Here is a 19,555-nt window from a genome sequence, read left to right on the forward strand (position 1 = left end):
TTTCTTTCAAAGCATAAAATGAAATCATATTCAAACGGTTATTTCAAATTTAAATCTCACTTGTGAAGTTCGTTCAAAAGTTTGAAAAAATAAACGACCGTTATAACAGAATAATCCATGTGAGACATAAGCATTCATAAAAGTTAGAAACTATCTGTGCCGGAAAAATTAACCAAAGTTTTACAAGGTATTTGGCTAATCTTACATTATTTAAATTATTTAGGCATGAAGATATAGAATAGATTGAGTTATAGACATAGTTTGCCCTAATAATCAATAGTTGTTAATGCTTTTTTTTGACATCTATCCACATTGTCTTATCATTTCTTGAATGAAATCTTTTTAATAAATAATTTCTATCATAAACAATCATCATTTGTCCAATTTAGCCATCATTTCTATTAGTGAGTTATAGTGAATAATTTATAAGTCATGTAGTTTTATCATTAAGCCGAAAAAATTCATATTTATTACATAATTCATGAGTTTTTCCGATTTCCTTTCGTTAAAGAATGCTCGGTGGAATTATTCGCAGTTGTCGCTATTCAGTTCAATCAGTAAGTTGCTTAATTTCTTTAACAGAAATAATTTTCATAGCTGTATCATGAATTATGGCATTTAGTTACAACTAGGATCTTTACTCTAGTATATAAAAGTCTTAAACTTATATTACAGTAGATCCAGTAAAGTTAAAGTAGATAATTTGTTAGTTCAGAGGAGTTCAGAGATATTGCTATAAAATAATAGAAAGAAGCATGCCTGTTTTATAGCATATCATCTTTTATAGCACTAGTCATTTTTACGTGGATTTTATTCAGTCTTTACAGAGCAGTGTAGCAGGCAACAACTCGTCTTGTATCACATTAAATTTTATTCGAAATTTATCAAAAAAAATGGGTTTACCACGAGTTTTTTTCGATTTGAGTGCTGATGGACAACCCGTCGGACGAATTGTTATCGAGGTAAGTTGAAATTTATTAGATAATTAGCCATGTTTAAATTTTTCATTTGCCGACTTAAAAAATGTGGTCATGAGAAAAAATGGTCGAAGCTATATTTCCATCTCACTCTCTCATTATGAGCCGGCTGTTTTATGGTGTGAAAAAGTGTGATTAAATATCAGAAAATCGATAGATTTATGCTCAACAATTTACACGAACGACAATCATATCGTTCATTAATTATTAAAATCTAATAGCTAACTAAACAATTGAAAAAAAAAGAAATCAGAGGTGTCGATTTGTGGGGAAACAAAATAATTATAATTAAAGCTAGACTGTTTGTTTGTTAGTAAAATAATCAGGCTAATGTATGGAAAGAATAAAAGTTTTGGAATTTTCCATTCGACTTTGTTGTTGCATTAAAAATTCAATTGTTCTGAGCTTGCATTTAGGGCTATATATGTATGTATTATATGAATCAAAGAATTACTCATACAAATGTATACTGAGAATTTAAAGCGATATAAGAAGAGTAAGAAGAAGACAAAGTTGGCGTGAAGAAATTGCACATACGATAGAAAAAGACAGATATATTCTCTTTTGTCGCAAATGGAACTTGTTCGTTTGCCGTTCTAGTAACGCATTTTTGTGGCTAATGCCCGCTTTATATCCTTCAATTTATTATTGCATTTCTGACTAGTCTTTCACGAAAACATGAAAGTAGAATTTTATCGATTAATCTAGATAATTTATCATGTTGAAAATTGACCGGTCAACTTAATAACATGAAAATTTTTTCCAAGCAAATAACTTTTCTGTACACAACACACACACACTTATATATATAGCACGTAGAAATGCGCTAGCTTCGACCTTCCTTCACAGACTTGATACTTTTTTCAAAACTTCTTTCGCTTCGTCTCATGATGTTAGCAATAAAATATTTTCTCCACTCGTCATCATCTTATTTTATCTTATTAGCACTAATCAAGAAAATGTCTATTGTTTCTTTCCACTTTACATATACAGCTCCGTTCAGATGTCGTTCCAAAAACATGCGAAAACTTCCGTGCTTTGTGCACAGGCGAAAAAGGATACGGATACAAGGCTTCAACATTCCATCGTGTAATTCCCAACTTCATGTGTCAAGGAGGTGACTTCACCAATCATAATGGCACTGGAGGAAAATCAATCTATGGCAATAAGTTTGAGGACGAGAATTTCACATTGAAGCACACCGGACCAGGAATCATGTCAATGGTATGGCATATATTATTTTTATTACAATTTCTTGGATTCTAATGGATATCAATTTTTTTTATTTAGGCTAACGCTGGACCAAACACAAATGGTTCCCAGTTCTTCATTACAACCGTAAAGACATCTTGGTTGGACAATCGTCACGTCGTTTTCGGCGCAGTTGTTGAGGGTATGGATGTCGTCAAGAAGGTTGAGTCGTACGGAACACAATCCGGCAAACCAACAAAGAACATTACGATTGCCAATTGCGGTCAACTTTAAATTACAAACATTAAATAATAATCCATTCACAATCCCTCTATTCTTTAAATTTAAATTTTTCTATGCCACACTCAACATTAATTATTTCATTAACTGAAAATAATCATTGATTGTGCATTTTATGAATTATAATAATTGAATTAAAATAATAACTTCTGGAATCAAGTACATCTACATATATCTCATATGGAAAACAGAACAAGAATAATAATAAATTGAGACTGGCAATTTGTAAAGTTGACTCCTTAAATCGGAAATCTTAATCGACTCCTCGTTTCCTCCCCTTACTACATTTCTTTCTTGTTAAGACTAATTTTTTGAATGCGTAGTATTTCGGCGATGAGATGAAAGAAACTCATGAATTTTTGGTGAGAGAATAATGTGGTAACTGGCATTTAATCTTTCAATTTTTAGTTGGCATAATAAAATAAAATAATTTCAACAAAACACAATCATCCGTGTAGTTCTTTCACCCTGATCTTTTCCAGTTGGCGTCATTATTTGTTAATCGTATTTCATCCAGAAATACAAAATTTTAAGTATTTAGCATACTCGAAAAGTTGTATTTGAATAAGTCATAGTTTATAATTGATAAATTTAATATTTCACAAATTCAGGCGTATAGATGTGTCATCATCAATGACTAATCATTTACTACCAAAAATACTCTTTGGCTTTAAAGCGTTCTCCAAATCACGTTAAGAACTCTTATGTAATAGATTAGATACATAACGTTCAAGTTTATTTTGAACGAGCTTCGACCGCTTCGGAATTAAAGTAACGCTTTGATGCAGAGATGCAAAGAATGATGCAAAATTTTAAATCGCAGTTGACCGTTAGAAACCATATTTTTATTTCTAAGTGAAAATGAAACTTTAATTTAATAAAGCCTTAATAAAATCCAACAATTTGTGCAATTTAATTCACAGTGGTTATATTTATGAGGAATTCTATGAATTTGCTTTCACGAGTATTAGTAAAACATCGATATGCGATGTAATGCTTGGATAACGGTCGTTAGAGATTTGAATTTCGATATTTTTCGATGTCTTTTGATGTCGCAAGTTTTTACATACCCTTCGTTTCTTGAATTACAAGCTAACATAGAGAAAAAGTTAATTACATCAAAAAAGTCGATAAAAGCAGCATAAAAAATCATTAACAGAGTATAAATCTGTAGTTAAAGTTATAATAATTGTTTTAATTATATTTTTGATTAGTTTAAGTGTAAGGAAAAAGTGATAAATCAATGATTTTAAAAATGTTTTAGTGATCACATTTTTTCTCATTATAAACTCCTGCAAAGTTCTTAAAATTTTCTTCTTATTTATCGCATATAAAGCGGATAAATAGCATATAAAATAAGAAAAAAGGATATCACCAAAAAAACTAAATTTTGACGCCATGCGGAGTTCAATGGAGGAAATTGATGGTGGCGATATTAAGGAAATTAAAAATATCAGTGGAAGAAGAAGTATTCGAGACAATTACAATTACGAAGAAATTTCGAGTCGCAAAAAAGTGAATAATAATGAGGACCGATCAATTTCGGAACCACCTCAATCACGTTATTCATCGACATATATTAATAATCACAATACTGGATCAGGTAGACTGAAAACAATTCGTGAAAAGCAAGTTGTAGACGATGAAGGAGGATCGTCTGAGGACGAAGAGGATTTTTCAAAATCCAATAGCCAATTAAATGAAAGTGATTTAGATCTCGAAATTCCGGAAAGTGCATCACATACACCGACTCCGACATTATTGACATCAAAATCGCGCCGAATAAATAGTGAAACAAATTTGAATGATTCAAAGAGACGATTAACAGGTTTTATGGGCAATAGAAGTAAGCGCTTTTGTGCATCTACTAGTGAATTGAACTTTGCATCACATCTTGATACACATAAATCGTTATTTTCGCCAAAAAATAACCAAAATAGTCGTTCGGGAAGTCTGTTTGGTAGTAATATGTCACTAAATAGTAGCAACAGTCGGCTTTTTGTAGCCAATTCACCATTTTATAATGGAAAAACGACTTTTGGCGGTGCATCAGCATATCCAAGACGAGATATTAATCAGCATAAAGTTTTGAGGACGCCAATTCAAATGAGACCATCATCAAGCTTATCCAATTCATCAAATACATCAACTAAATCAGAGGGAGCTTTGGGACCGGAATCGAATGCTGCAAAACGTATACTAGAAATTATGACACAATTTAGTGGGCCACTAAAGGAGACTCGTAATATGGGAAATAATATCAATTCAATGATAAAAATTCCAGGTTTAGTTCAAACTCGTAAGAGATTTGGCGATGAGGACTTACAGTTAGATCGAAGCATATCATTAACACGACCGACTGCTCCTTATAGTCGACCTTTAGTAACATCGAAAAATCAACAGCAACCCGAATCGCCTTCAATCTTATTAAATTCGCAGGCAAATTCAAAGACACCTCAAATTCCGACAATGTCACAATTATTGAAAATGAAGAGACTTCAAAATAGTACTGAACGGGTTCGTGAAATTGCAAATAGGTCTGAAAGCTTCCTTAATCAAACTCATGAATATAAATTACCGTCACAAAACGATGACTTACAATCAAACAATACAGTAAACGCTAATTCATCGTCCTCATCATCATCATTTAAAATGAAAAGTAATATCACGAAGAATCTATTAAGAAACGATAAAGGAATCGATGAACTTCCTCCAGCACCCCTCAATCTACCGAATATTCAATTGCCAGAATTAAAATCAATTCCAAAGTTTGACATTAAACTTCCAAATTCAAACCCAATATCATCAGTAACAGGAAAAACAGTCACAAGTAACAATATTATTGCACCTAAGTCAATCAATATAGATAAAACGTCCTCAATTTTCTCATCAAATACATCATTATCTTCAACGATGTTCAAAACCGCCACAGAAATGACAACAATTAATCAATCAACAGAGATGATTCAGGAAAAGACGGCTTCGAAAATAAATAGTAGTAACTTTATATTTTCAAAACCAATCCGATTAAGCGTCAGCGATGCTGACACATTGAACTTGAAAGTCATGACTGATTCTTTTAAGTTTAGCAAGCCAATTCTTATCGACAATGAAATGGAATCCTCAGAAAAAGTTTTAGGTAATTATATTGTAAATCTATAGAAAAGTAAATGCCATAAATTACATTATTATTCTATTCTATTTTGTTATCTATACAGAAATTCAGCCAACAAAGCCAGTTACAGACAATTTATTTAAAAATCTTGTTGCACAACAAAAGTCACAATCATGGGAATGTGATTCGTGTATGACTCGAAACGATTCTGACAAGACCAAGTGTTTATGCTGCGACACTGCCCGACGGGATAGTGGGATTAGTTCTAAATCAAACACGTCCACTATTAAAGGTTAGTAATTTGTGTAAGATTTATGAATCTAAGAAAAATTATGAAACTATCATTATTTTTTTAGAACCCTCAAAAGCACCGCCAACAGACGATTTATTCAAAACTCTTGCCGCTCAACAGAAAAAGTCACAGTGGGATTGTACTGAATGCTTTAGTAAGAATGATTTAGATAAAGAGAAATGCTTGTGCTGTGAAACTCCAAAGCCAGGAAGTAAACCAATAACGACTACAACTAAAAAAAGTTCCTCTTCAGAATTTAAATTTGGAATGCCTGCTGTAGCATCTAATAATGATGATTTATTTAAGAATTTAGCAGCTCAGCAGAAGAAAGCTAATTGGGAATGCAGTGATTGTATGACAAGTAATGATGTAAATAAGGAAAAGTGTGCATGTTGCGAAGCTCCAAAACCTGGAAGTAAAAAAGCACCAAGCCAAACCTCAAATTTTTCATTTGGTGTAAAACCATCAACAAGTGATTCATCTTCAAAACCTCAATTTTCATTTGGAATGCCAGCTTCAACACCTGTTTCATCATCAATTCCGACAATATCAAAGAGTGTTGATCCAGATTTTAAGAAATTAGTTGAAAAACAAAGTGCAAATTGGGAATGTTCAGCATGTATGACAAGAAATGATCAATCAAAATCAAAGTGCATTTGTTGCGAGCAAGCAAAACCGGGATCATCAGAAAATAAATCTCAATTTTCATTTGGAAGTAAAGTTACATCATCTATCTCACTTCCAGCCCCATCAGAAGTTAAATTCTCCTTTGGCGTACAGCCCGTGAAATCAGACACAGCATTAATAAAGGATGATAGTAGTAAAAAAGATGAGAAAGTCGATGAAGTTGATAAGCCAAAACCCACATTTTCTTTTGGTGCCGTTAGTAATGCATCAAGTACTGAATCGGCATTTTCTGCACCAACATTTACATTTAAGTCACCTCAAACAAGTACTGTAAATGCTTCATTTACAATGAAATCACCAAATAATGTTGAAGAAAACAAAAAGGTAGAAGAAGTAAAGGAAAATAGCAAAACGACTGAGAAAGGAACGGAAAAGACTTCAATTTTCTCGTTTGGAAGTAAACCTGAAACTGTCCCTGAAAAGAAAGTTGCCTTCGATATTCAGCCAAAAGCAGCCGAAGAAAAGCCTGAGAAAACTGAAGAGAAAAAGGCTGCTGGCGGATTTTCATTTCCAATAAGCAGCACACCTATTGAGAATGCAAATAGTGCTCCAAAAACTAACGGAGGATTTAGTTTCGGTGGATTTTCAAAGCCGGAAGCAAAAGAAGAGACCAAACCAGCTAGCGGAGGTTTTCAATTTGGAGCTGCAAGCACAAGTTCTCCGTTTTCAAGCACAGCACCTAAAGCAACTGATGCTGCACAACCTACAAGTACTTTCGCCTTTGAATCGCCTAAAACTCAAACAACTGAAACATCTGAACCTCAAAAGCCTGCAATTTTCGGTAGTTTTGGAAATACAACACAAACTGCATCGCCTTTCTCATCAACCTCGACAAATCCAGTTGCATCTTCTTCTACTCCAGTTTTTGGACAAAATGCAACTTCATCATTTTCATTCGGAGGTGCCGCAGCTGCAAAAAAAGATGAAAATACTCCAGTCTTTGCTTTTGGAAATGCTAAACCTGCTGCTAATTCAAATATGGTTTTTGGAAGTAGTACTTTTGCATCGTCAGCTTCAACTCCAAGTGTAACTCCAATGTTTGGTGCCAATCCAACGCCAACTTTTGGTTCAAATTTATCTACAAATAATAATAATGAAAGTGGCTTTGGAAGTAAAATGGTAGGTTTTGGTGGCATTCAATCAACTCCAAATCAACCTCAAAAGAGAGCCTTTGACTTTGGCTCATCAGACGTGCCACAAAAGAAATTTGATTTTGGTCAGCAACAACCACAATTACAACAATCAAGTTCTGTAAGTATTTTTTTTCGCACATTGCTTTGATTTCAGTTTGATGAACTTTGTACTTATTACAATTGTTTTCATTTCTAGGCGCCTTTCCAATTCAATGCTCAAGGAAGTGCTGAGCCAGTAAAGCCAGCATTCAGTTTTTCAGCAACACCAGCGCCCCAATCATTTAACTTTACTGGAGTCAACAGTAATGCAAATAATAACGTGGGCAACAACAATGCACAGGTGAGATCAATAAAGTCCATAGTCATTTTTCATTGTCCTTACATTTCTTCCTTCATTTTAATTGTTTGATTGTATGGTATGATATTTTAATTTTCAATCTCCTGAATGCAGGAAAATCTCTTTCAATTCGGTGCCAACAATACGTCCTCACAGGGAATTTTTGCTTTTGGAACGAATGTATGTTGAATGAATTTTTATTTTCTTCTTTTTTTCGCTTAATTTATTTGCTTTTTTATTGAATGAATTAACTTTTATTCTTTTTTTTCTTTTGTGAATGCATCTCCTATATCTTTTCTTTCTGATGTGTTGGTTTTATTTATAATTTTTCTATTAACTGCTTGCTGTCTATGGCTGAATGAAAATGTAATAAATTACTTTATTTATTCTAGACGCAACCACCACAACCTGCTGCAGCAAATATCATGCAGTTTGGAGCTACTAGTGCTCCTACAGTTGCTATTCCAGGAATCAATGCATTTGGGTATGTTACTGGATTTATTTAAATCCGACGGATTAATTTAATTTTTCTTTCAATTTCAGAGCTGCTCAATCAGCTGCAACTACACCACAACGAAAAATCTTGAGAGCTTCTCGTCGCGCGACACGTCGTTGACGTGATTAATTCTAAACAATTATTCAATTTTTTAATTAAAATTTAAACACAACAAATATTATGAAATAGGACTTATCTGAAATGAAGCAGAAAAAAAAATTAAGCAAATAAAGTGTGATGAAAAAGAAGAGAAAACAAGTCGATCGACTAATCGCGTAAAATTGGGGAATGTAAGACATGAAAGTACATAAAAAAATGTTGATTAATTTATATTTTATACTCGTTAATCATCGATCGCAAAGATATTTTGTCTTCTTTTTCGAAGGCACCTAAACTAAAGTGTAGTAATTTAATAAAGAAAAAAAAAACATGTGACGGAGGAGTGAAAATAAATGAAATCGTCCTTAAGAAAAATGAACGTGAAGCATGAAATAAATAAATAAACAATAAAAGTGATTTGTACAGACAGGAAGTGGCTTTGCTCTCAGGATTTTTATACCTTCCTTGTAATTTGTTTCCTTTATAAGTTATGATGAAAAAATTGTGTCAATGTATTTTTTGGATGTCGTCAAGAGAAATGAATGAGATGCTGAAAATTGAAGTTAACTCGAAATCCTGATTGCAAATGGCCATCAAAAAATAATACATGATTAAAATTGATTACATAAGCATAACATAATTAAATAAACCTTTTTTTCTTGTTTTGTAAATGCATTTTACAATATAAAGGATGGAATTTGAGATAATCTATGTTCTCTTCAGTTAATATCATGAATTGTTTTAGTTATTGTCAAATAAACGAGTAAAAATTGATTTTTACATTAAGCTATCTGTTTTGTTTACTTTATTTCTAGGTACCAGCTTTAAAGTTTTTGAAATTCTCATAGCTACTTTGAAAAGTTTCAGAATATTTTGGATACATTAGCGATTATTTAGGTAGTTGCGGAACTTCTAAAATCTCAGCTATTTTTTAAAAGTTTTACAATCCTAAAACATTTCAAATGTTTTTGAGCCTGACAGAACATTTGAAGTGTTTTCAAAGTTGAATCACTTCCTACAAATAAACATGCTTACAGATAGCAATCCTGTAAAATTAAAAATAAAAGGAATAAAATCTTGAATTTATTACTAAGATATTCATTTATTGTATTATTAAACATCTTCATACTTCGTTCATTTTAAAGCTATGCATTATAATATAGGTATGTTAATTAACAAATAATAAAATAATTTTTACAATCATCGACTCACCAATCAATAAATTTTTGGTGTTTTACTCTCAACAAAATTATTGAAATCATCGCGGTATAAATATTCTCGTTTTTTACGTGACGGCTCAACATGTTCTAGAATTTGTTCGAGAATTTCGAATTTCCAAATGAGGCGATTTGTGAATGTGTTCTTGAACGAAGCGTATTTTTCAGCGGCTTGAAGATTTTCAGGAAAATCTGTCTTCTTTGTATTTTTATCAAAGTAATATACTTTCTTTTGTGTTGTGGAAAAGCATCTCATTTTGTCACTACGAACTTCATTTAACAATAACAATGCGCGAGGGATATGAAAACGATTTGTATTATTTCGACCAATGTCATAGCCCATCTTTTGACTACCGTCTTTGAGAACTCGAGGCACTAAGTGTTCAAAAAATGACTCAAATTCGGTCAATTTGAATAATTTTTTACAGCGTATTGGAAGTGATTTATTATCACTGCATTGTGATGGTTTTGTTAATGCTTTTGCGAATTTCTGGCACATTTGATTTCGTTCCATTAATGGTAAGTGTCGGATATCTTTTCCACCTAAAATTATTCCATCTATGATGTGTAATGCTGTCGATGACACTTGTGAACGACTTTGTCCAATAAGTTCCTTTACAATTTCTCCATAAACAAGTGTATTTGCAGACATTTCAAGTTGTTCGGTGCCTAATGGCTCCCAAATATTTGTTGTCATGTTGTAAATTTGCACATCGAATCTTCCACGAGACATAAAAAATGTTCGACTTTTACTTGACTTAACAATATCGTCAACGCCAACAAAATACCAATCAAGGACTGAATGAACATGTCCTTTTAAATGCTCTACTGATTCTAATGATCTTTCTGGTGCATTCATGAACTTTTCCTTCAACCATTTTGGTTCCAACAATTGTGCACAAATTTGTTCACTGCTTCTTGTAATGGGCTTCTTACGACTTTCATCAGGTAGCTTCCAAAGTTGTAAACATTGTTTACGAATATCTGATTGACGTGTCTCCATCAAATCATGATCATGACAATAAGCAGCGATTTTCATCAATCCAACAATTTGATTCTTTCCAATAATATTATTGCTATCGAAGACATAATCAAAAAATTTCTGGTCATTTTGAATGACATCTAACGGTACAAGTTCTAAAACATCCATGTTTTCTGTGTTTTTCTGCTTCCAAAGTTCCTTATTTATGTCAAATAGATGACGTTGCTATTATGAATTGAATAATAATTAGTTTATATCATTTAAATAAATAAATCACTTACAATAGTATCAGTATATGGTTTCTTCCACTTGCAAACTAAATATCTTTCAGAATTTGCAGGTCGGCTAGTGTTGGGCTTACAAATGCTAATTTTTGAAAAGCATTTATACATTAAATATATTAATGAGACACTAAATGGCGTAAAGAGATCAAATAATTTTACTACAAAATGCCCTTTTGTTCGTACAATTGTTAGTGCAACAAGACACTGTGCGAGATAAAGTTGCTTCGAAAGAATTTCTTGGATATTTTCTTGTCCTTCAACTGAAAAACCACCATCAGCCATCATAAAATGTACTCCTGAATCTGTTTGATCCTTAATAAGTTCTTCAAGAGATTTTATATTTTCCGGATCGTAGACATTTCCATCATCATTAATGCCATAAAATGGAGAAAAAGTCTCTGGAGGTCCAACAAAGAAATCGTGAAGCTTAAAATCATTTTCGGATTTTAATGTAAACCCAAATCCTTTAGCTTCCCATTTTTTACGATACAATACGTATTCACTAAAACCGCCGGGACCAGCACAGACATCAGCAAAATATAACAAGTCATCATTTCCAATTACAGGATTTCCATATTCATCAACTGGATTTGTGAACATGAAATCAAACATTGAATCCATATTTGCCATTTTTACGGCAGCACGATTAAGAAAGATATTTCCACGAATTGTTTCAAAAGGATTAGACTTTGTTCTGGCGCGTCTCATGTCTTCGGCACCTAATTTATCAAAAACACTCTTTGATTCCAACACACGTCTTAGAACATCTTCATCACAAAAATTTGTTTCGTTGTCAATTGTTGATTTTTTGGGTCCTCTTTTTACCCATGAAATTAGAGTGTCCATTGTCAATTCTAATAATGTTTCATCAGGTGCATTATTATCAATCCAATCAACTTTTTCAGGTATCGATATTTGTTCAATTGCTGGATCCCATTTATTAGCGACTCTATCCAGATCATCTAGTTTTAAGCCAAGACCACGTCGTCCTTTTTGTTGACTTGCAATAATTGGTTCGATTCTACCTTGTCCTAATTTTCCAAGACCACTGTCCTTTTTATATCCCATCTTTTCCATCATTTTGCGCGATGGACCGGAATAGAGATTATCAAAACTTGAAAATCCTGACTGACCATTATTTTCATCGGGAATTGAACGAGATGGCTCATAGTTATTAGCATTTGGTTCACTATCGCTCGGATATGGCGATTCTGTAGATTCACTAAAAATATAATTTGATAGAAACTTTCACTTTAATCTCTTAATGACAATTTTCGATAATATTCTTATTACCTTAATTTTTGACGTTTGTTAGAGACGCCATCATCTGCCTCATCACTTGTGTAAGAATATGTTCTTTTTATTGCTTCTGCACCATAATATGACTGCTGTTCCTCTTCAAAAGATTCTGGATTATAATAACTTATTGACTCATTTTCTGATTGTTGGCTTGTATAATTTCTTGTTTGAATTGGTTCATCTTCGCTTGTATATGATGCCGTTGAATCAAATCTCTGATATTTGTGCTGTTCATCTTCACTACTAGCATAATTATTTTGTTGATTTCTGTTTGTTTGTCCTGTATTTGCACTGAGGTAGATTATCGGAAAATGAGATCATTCTCAAAAAAAATCTCGAAATACTCACTAATTGTATTTTTGTGTTGCATCTTCATCATCTTCCGATTCGCTATCTTCCAATTGTTGCTTAGAGTATCTTTGGTATAACTGATGTCGCGCCATTATTGTGAGAATTAATAAAATAGTTTGTGAAAATATCTTAAGAAACTTCCACGTGAAAATACTTTTTTGATTATAAAAGCATTTTCGTGAAAAAATTACTAAACATTATCAACATTGGATTCACTTTGAAACGTCGAAGCAAGCTTCTCGTGGAAGTTTCCTTTAGATATTTTCAGTAAAATAAATTAAAATATTTTAGTTTAGTGGATTGATTTGAGGCGAAAGTATTTGTAATAACTGTTAATTACTAATCAATAAAGTATCGTAGAGTGTTAATATGGCGGATTTTGTACATAGTGAAGCCGAGGAGAGCGATGTAAGTAAAATTAGAAAAATTACGCTGTATCCCGTTCGTTTTTCACATCCAAAACCTTAAAATAATGCATTTGGTGACTTTCATGTGAAATTATCAATCATTAAACTGTTTATGGATTTTTGTATAACTTGAAATGCTCATTTTATTCCTTATTTTTATAGTCCGAGGTCGAGGATGAATTGGAACCACATGAAAGGAAAAAACTCAAAAAGATGAAAGCTATGTCTGATTCAGAGGAAGAAGAAGAAGGTTTGTTTGGGAAATTACATTGAAAACAACAATTTTCACCATACTGTATCTTTGTTAATTTAGATGATGAGGACAAAATTCGAGAGGAACTCAAAGATTTGATTGATGATAATCCAATTGAGGAGGAAAGCGATTCTGGATCAGATTCAGATGACTCTAGAGGTAATTTTATAAACTATTGAGATTATTAGCATGGTTCTTATTTACCTAACATTGTAAAATAATAGTTAAAGGTCACACGGCAAAGAGAAAAAAATCGGATGACGAGGACGATGAATTAGATGATCGATTAGAAGACGAAGATTATGATTTGATCGAAGAAAATCTTGGTGTAAAAGTCGAGAGAGTAAGTCATTTCTAATATCTCATAAAAATTAGATTAATTATCACATTATGCGTTCATTTTAGAAACGTTTCAAACGTCTCAAGAGGATTACAGACGAGGAATCGGATAATGAGGACAGAGATGAGAGTCTTAATCGGGAAGTTTTGGCTGACCAGCTTTTTGTTAATAACTCGGATGAGGTAATTTTTTCATTACAGTGGCAACATTTATGTTTTGCATAAAATTTTTACATGTAACAATAACCGTTCTCATTTCTGCTTGCTATGTGTGTGTTTAAATATAAAGGAACAAGAAACTCAGGTATTTTAACTTTAGGCCATTTTTATTCATTTTTACTTGTACAATCTTAAAAATTAGGTCAAAAACATAAATTTAATTTTTTTCTTTCTTTGTTATTTTCAGGAGGATGATAGACGATCTGAAAGAAGTAGAAGACAAGAACCTGAACGCTATGACGACGATGTGTCTGACGAATCTGATGCAGATGACTTTATTGTCGACGATTATGGTGTATCGATTGCTGAAAAGAAACGTAAAAGAAAGCCTGTTTTCACAGATGCAGCATTGCAAGAAGGTCAAGACATTTTTGGTGTCGATTTTGACTATAATGAATTTGATAATTATGAGGAGGACGAATATGAGGATGAGTCGGCTGATGAGGATGAATATGAGGAGGAAGATCAAGAAAAACGAACCAAAAAAGCGTCTCGGAAGAAAGTGCAGAAAAAATCAATTTTTGATATTTACGAACCTAGTGAATTGAAGCGTGGACATTTTACTGACCTTGATAATCACGTAAGAAAATTTATTATCATTAAATATAATGACTATGGCTTAATAAAATATTTTTGTAGATTCGAAAAACTGATATTCCTGAACGAATGCAATTACGAGATGTTCCAATCCAAAGTATTCCTGATAACTCGACTGAACTCGACAATGAAGCAGAGTGGATTTATCATCAAGCATTTTTCAAGAAGACAATTTCAACAACTTCACTTAAACCACAGCATGAGCAAAGAAAACCACAGACAGCAGTTGCAAAAATTAAAAAGACGTTAGATTTTATTAGAAATCAACATCTGGAAATTCCATTTATTGCATTTTATCGTAAAGAATACGTCTTACCAGAACTTAAAATCAAAGATTTGTGGAAAATTTATAAGTATGATGCAAAATGGTGTATTTTACAAAATAGAAAAAAGGCACTGCTTCAATTATTCGAGAGAATTCGTGATTTCCAATTAGAACAAATAGCAGATAAGCCTGATAATGATGTTCCTGAAGACATGGTTCTCATTCGAGACGATGACTTCGACAGATTAAGAATGGTTCAAACACCTGAAGAATTGAGAGATATTCATGATTATTTTCTGCTACATTGTGCTCCAGATATTGAAGGATACAAATCAATTGAGAGACAAAAGAAGCAAGATATTCAAAAGGTACATCGTGAAGAAAAGATGAAGGAACGTAGAGAGCAATTGCAGATTGAAATAAAGGAAATGCAAGCAAGTATGGATGAAGAGCCAACAGAGGAAGATGAGGATAAATTAAGAAGTTTGCAAGAGGAACTTGAAGCTATTAATATTGGTGACATACAGGAGGATGAAGAAGAACATCATCGAGCAGATGAAGTTAAAGTATCAAGAAATACTGGTCCTTATGCTCGTTGCAGAAAAGCAGGAATCTGCAAATTTGCAAAACTTTTCGGTCTTACACCTGAACAATTTGCTGAGAATTTACGTGATGGATATCAACGTCATGAAGTTGAACAAGTTGCCAAAGATCCAATGGAATTGGCAAAAGACTACATTTCAGCTCACTTTTCAACTGTTGACGAAGTCATTAATGCAGCGAAATTTGTAGTTGCACGACAAATTGCACGTGAACCATTATTACGTAAAACTGTCCGTGAGATATTTTATGAACGTGCTAAATTGACTGTTCGTCCGACAAAGAGAGGTTTGAAAGAAATTGATGAGTTTCATAATTGCTATACTTTAAAATATTTAAAGAATAAGCCAGTAAATACAATCAAAGGAGATGAATATCTTCGATTGAAGATTGCTGAACAGGATAAGCTATTAGTTGTCACAATTAATGAGAATATGGAAGGAAATTCATCTAATACATTATATTTAGATGAAATTAAGCAACTTTATAATCGAGATGAATTTTCACAGCATGTCCAAAATTGGAACAAATTGCGATTTGAATGCGTTGAAATTGCTTTAACAAAAATGGTTCTTCCTGATTTGAGAAAGGAACTCGATGCAATTCTTCATACAGAATCTAAAGATTTTGTATCAGATGCTTGTAGTCGTAGAATATATAATTGGATTAAAACAGCACCTTACGATGCTGGCGATATTTTTGATGAAAATGACTATGAATGGGAGACATCGAAAGGAATAAGACTTATGGGGATAGCTTACGTTCCTGATCACTCACAGGCTGCTTTTGGTGTTATGATTAATCATGAGGGTGAAGTTACAGACTATATTCGACTTCCATATATTTTAAAACGTAAAAATACACATAACAAAGATGAGAAGAAATTGAAAGAATCAGATTTGGATAATTTAGCTGAATTTTTAAGGAATAAAAAGCCTCATGTTATTGCTATTGGGGGTGAATCAAGAGAAGCCCTTATGATTCAAGCAGATCTACGTGATGTTATTCAGCAATTATATGATGATGATAAATTCCCAAAAATCAATGTTGAAATTGTTGACAATGACTTTGCCAAAATATTTTCAAACTCTAAGAAGGGTGAAGAGGAATTCCGTGACTATCCTCTACTGTTAAGACAAGCTATATCTATTGCAAGACGATTACGCGATCCACTTGTCGAATTCAGTCAGCTTTGTTCAGCAGACGAAGAAATTCTGTGCCTTCGTTATCATACATTGCAAGATCAATTGTCAAAAGAAGATTTGTTGGAAGCAATTTATACAGAATTTATTAATCGAACAAATGAAGTTGGTGTGGATATAAATTTAGCAGTACAGAATTCATTAACAATAAATTTAGTACAATTTATTTGTGGATTAGGTCCACGTAAAGGACAAGCATTAATTAAAATTCTTAAGCAGACAAATCAACGGTTAGAAAATCGTACACAACTTGTAACACTTTGTCATATGGGTCCGAAAGTCTTCATTAATTGCTCAGGTTTTATAAAAATTGATACAAATTCACTTGGCGACAGTACAGAATCGTATGTAGAAGTTCTTGACGGATCTCGTGTTCATCCAGAAACGTATGAATGGGCAAGAAAAATGGCAGTTGATGCCTTAGAATATGACGACGATGGAGCAAATCCTGCGAGTGCATTAGAAGAAATTCTTGAGAATCCAGAACGATTGAAGGATTTAGATTTGGATGCATTTGCCATTGAATTGGAACGTCAAGGATTTGGTAATAAATCAATTACCTTATATGATATTCGTGAAGAACTAGAGTGTCGTTATGCTGATAGACGTGTTCCTTATGAGCCTCCAAAGAAGGATGCTCTTTTTGATATGCTTACAAAAGAAAATGCAGATTCATTCTTCCAAGGGAAAATGATTTCAGCTACTGTCACTGGAATAAGTCATCGAAAACCTTCAAGTGATCAACTCGATGGAGCAAATCCTGAACGTGATCCTGAATCTGGATTATGGAAATGTCCATTTTGCGTGAGAAAAGATTTCGTACAATTATCTGATGTTTGGGAACATTTTGATAATAATAATTGTCCTGGAACTTCTGTTGGTGTCAAACTCCGATTAGATAATGGCTTATTAGGATTTATTCACGTCAAAAATTTATCAGATAAGCATGTTAAGAATCCAGAAGAACGTGTTCAGCCAGGAATGCCAATTCATGTTAGGATTATGAAAATCGATACAGAAAAATTCACAGTTGATTGCACGTCAAAAACATCAGATTTAACTGATAAAAATAATCGTTGGAGGCCACAAAAGGATGATTATTATGATCAAGAAGGAGAGGAGTTAGACATGAAGAAAGAAACTGATTCTAAAAAAGTCAAATCGCGACAACAATACACAAAACGAGTAATTGTTCATCCATCATTCCAAAATATATCTTATGCTGATGCTGTTAAATTGCTAAAAGATATGGATCAAGGTGATGTTATTGTTAGGCCATCAAGTAAAGGAACTGATCACCTTACGGCTACTTGGAAAGTTGCTGATGATGTTTTTCAACACATTGATATTCGTGAATCTGGAAAGGAAAATACTTTTTCACTAGGAACATCACTTTTTATTGGAACAGAAGAATTTGAAGATCTCGATGAAATTATTGCACGTTACATCAATCCAATGGCAGGATATGCTAGAGATTTATTAGCATTCAAATATTATCGACGAGAATTGGGTGGATTAAGAGATAAGGCCGAAGAAATGTTGAAGGACGAAAAGAAAAGAAATCCCGGCAAGATTCATTACTTTATATCAGCATCGAAAAATTATCCAGGCAAATTTATGATTTCGTATCAGCCACGTGAAAACTGCAAACATGAATATATTTCAATAACGCATGATGGTTTTAAATTCCGACAGCAAATGTTTGACAATATAAATTCTCTCATGAAATGGTTCAAAGATCATTACAAAGATCCTCTACCTATTCAAACCCCATCAACTCCAAGAGGCGGTTCCTCTACTCGTTCGTATTCAACTCCTGGTCTGAGCGTTCACAGTAAGTCAAAAATAATTCCTTTTAAATATTTCATTTTCTAATTTAATTAATTTTTTTACAGATGAAGCAATTCAACGAGTAGCTCAGAATCTTCCATCTCACATGTTTAATTCATTAGCACAAGCAACAAATACAACTCCACATTACTCCCATGCAAATACGGTAAGTAAAAGCTATTTTTTCCATTTAAGATTAGATTATTAAAACATTTGTTTATTTTTCTAGCCTTACACACCGAGCAGTCAGACTCCATTTATGGCCATGACACCATACATGACCCCAGGACATTCATCACAAACACCTCGATATAATCAATTGACACCAACACAACATGGACAATTTTTACGACCAGGTGCTCCAGTAAGTCGTCCAGCACCACAAAATTATCGCCAGTCACCATATTCAGGACAATCTCCACGTGTTCAACAGTCATCACGTGAGCCTGGAAGACGAATGCAATCACAAGAAGATGATGATTGGGAGAGAGCTTCTAGTGCTTGGGGATCATCAAGAATGAAGGAAAATACACCGAGAGGTGACAGCATGGGACGTACAACTCCTCGTCAAGGGTAATGAATCATTAAAATTAAATTACAATAGTGCATATAAATGATATTAATATTTTAGATCTAGTAACAGACGAGATGAATATCAGCCAAGAAAGACACCACAGTATGATTTGGAGAGACCATCAAGTAGAACAAGCGTACGGTCATCAAGTGGACGATCAGGAAGAACAAATATGTCACCAAGTTCTATGATTGATTCAACTCCATTATATGATGAATAAAATAATTTACAGTTTCAAATTTCAAACCGTTTTTATAAAACTTATCTAAAATATTAATGAACGTATGATTGATTGAATTAGTTTCATTTTATTATTATTACTATTACTTTTTCGTTTTCCCTAATGATATATATTAAAAATTAAAATTAATAAAATCATGAATTTGTTCATTGTGACTTTGAAACTTTTTGTGTTTTGAATCTTACAAATCTTCTTCCAATTAGATCTTAATAGGAACTACAAAAACCAACTAAAAATTTACATACAGAACTAAGAAATGGAATTTGAA

The 19,555-nt window shown here is 33.0% G+C and overlaps 4 protein-coding genes across 6 annotated transcripts; 3 read left to right on the forward strand and 1 right to left on the reverse strand.

The window, feature by feature from the left end:
- The first annotated feature begins 117 nt into the window (after positions 1 to 117).
- On the forward strand, positions 118 to 2,914 carry LOC139087858 (peptidyl-prolyl cis-trans isomerase-like). The gene is made up of 5 exons (XM_070636801.1): positions 118 to 187; positions 512 to 557; positions 819 to 962; positions 1,971 to 2,201; positions 2,268 to 2,914. Exons 2-5 carry the CDS (start codon positions 513 to 515, stop codon positions 2,460 to 2,462), a joined length of 615 nt encoding a protein of 204 aa, XP_070492902.1. The 5' UTR covers positions 118 to 187; position 512; the 3' UTR covers positions 2,463 to 2,914.
- Positions 2,915 to 3,554: 640 nt separating this feature from the next.
- On the forward strand, positions 3,555 to 9,413 carry Nup153 (Nucleoporin 153kD). 2 transcript variants are annotated; one of them, XM_070636645.1, is made up of 7 exons: positions 3,555 to 5,607; positions 5,687 to 5,875; positions 5,940 to 7,813; positions 7,892 to 8,035; positions 8,147 to 8,212; positions 8,425 to 8,516; positions 8,576 to 9,413. In XM_070636645.1, the coding sequence occupies exons 1-7, from the start codon at positions 3,867 to 3,869 to the stop codon at positions 8,646 to 8,648; spliced, it is 4,179 nt and encodes a 1,392-aa protein (XP_070492746.1). In that variant the 5' UTR covers positions 3,555 to 3,866; the 3' UTR covers positions 8,649 to 9,413. The 2 variants fall into 2 exon arrangements, with proteins under 2 accessions (XP_070492746.1, XP_070492747.1); XM_070636646.1 differs by lacking the exon at positions 8,147 to 8,212.
- Positions 9,414 to 9,709: 296 nt separating this feature from the next.
- Cmtr1 (Cap methyltransferase 1) lies at positions 9,710 to 12,925 on the reverse strand. The gene is made up of 4 exons (XM_070636858.1): positions 12,758 to 12,925; positions 12,404 to 12,700; positions 11,108 to 12,332; positions 9,710 to 11,051 (listed from the first exon to the last, which is right to left on the reverse strand). Exons 1-4 carry the CDS (start codon positions 12,850 to 12,852, stop codon positions 9,843 to 9,845), a joined length of 2,826 nt encoding a protein of 941 aa, XP_070492959.1. The 5' UTR covers positions 12,853 to 12,925; the 3' UTR covers positions 9,710 to 9,842.
- Positions 12,926 to 12,971: 46 nt separating this feature from the next.
- On the forward strand, positions 12,972 to 19,450 carry Spt6 (transcription elongation factor Spt6). 2 transcript variants are annotated; one of them, XM_070636856.1, is made up of 11 exons: positions 12,972 to 13,168; positions 13,330 to 13,417; positions 13,481 to 13,579; positions 13,645 to 13,763; positions 13,826 to 13,942; positions 14,049 to 14,063; positions 14,166 to 14,558; positions 14,618 to 18,476; positions 18,538 to 18,638; positions 18,702 to 19,045; positions 19,104 to 19,450. In XM_070636856.1, the coding sequence occupies exons 1-11, from the start codon at positions 13,130 to 13,132 to the stop codon at positions 19,264 to 19,266; spliced, it is 5,337 nt and encodes a 1,778-aa protein (XP_070492957.1). In that variant the 5' UTR covers positions 12,972 to 13,129; the 3' UTR covers positions 19,267 to 19,450. The 2 variants fall into 2 exon arrangements, with proteins under 2 accessions (XP_070492957.1, XP_070492958.1); XM_070636857.1 differs by lacking the exon at positions 14,049 to 14,063.
- Positions 19,451 to 19,555: the final 105 nt, after the last annotated feature.

This window comes from Chironomus tepperi, unplaced genomic scaffold (genome assembly GCF_022539635.2).
Source record: "Chironomus tepperi strain 1889 unplaced genomic scaffold, CSIRO-AGI_Ctep_v1 contig_137, whole genome shotgun sequence".
Taxonomy (NCBI): Eukaryota; Metazoa; Arthropoda; class Insecta; order Diptera; family Chironomidae; genus Chironomus; species Chironomus tepperi.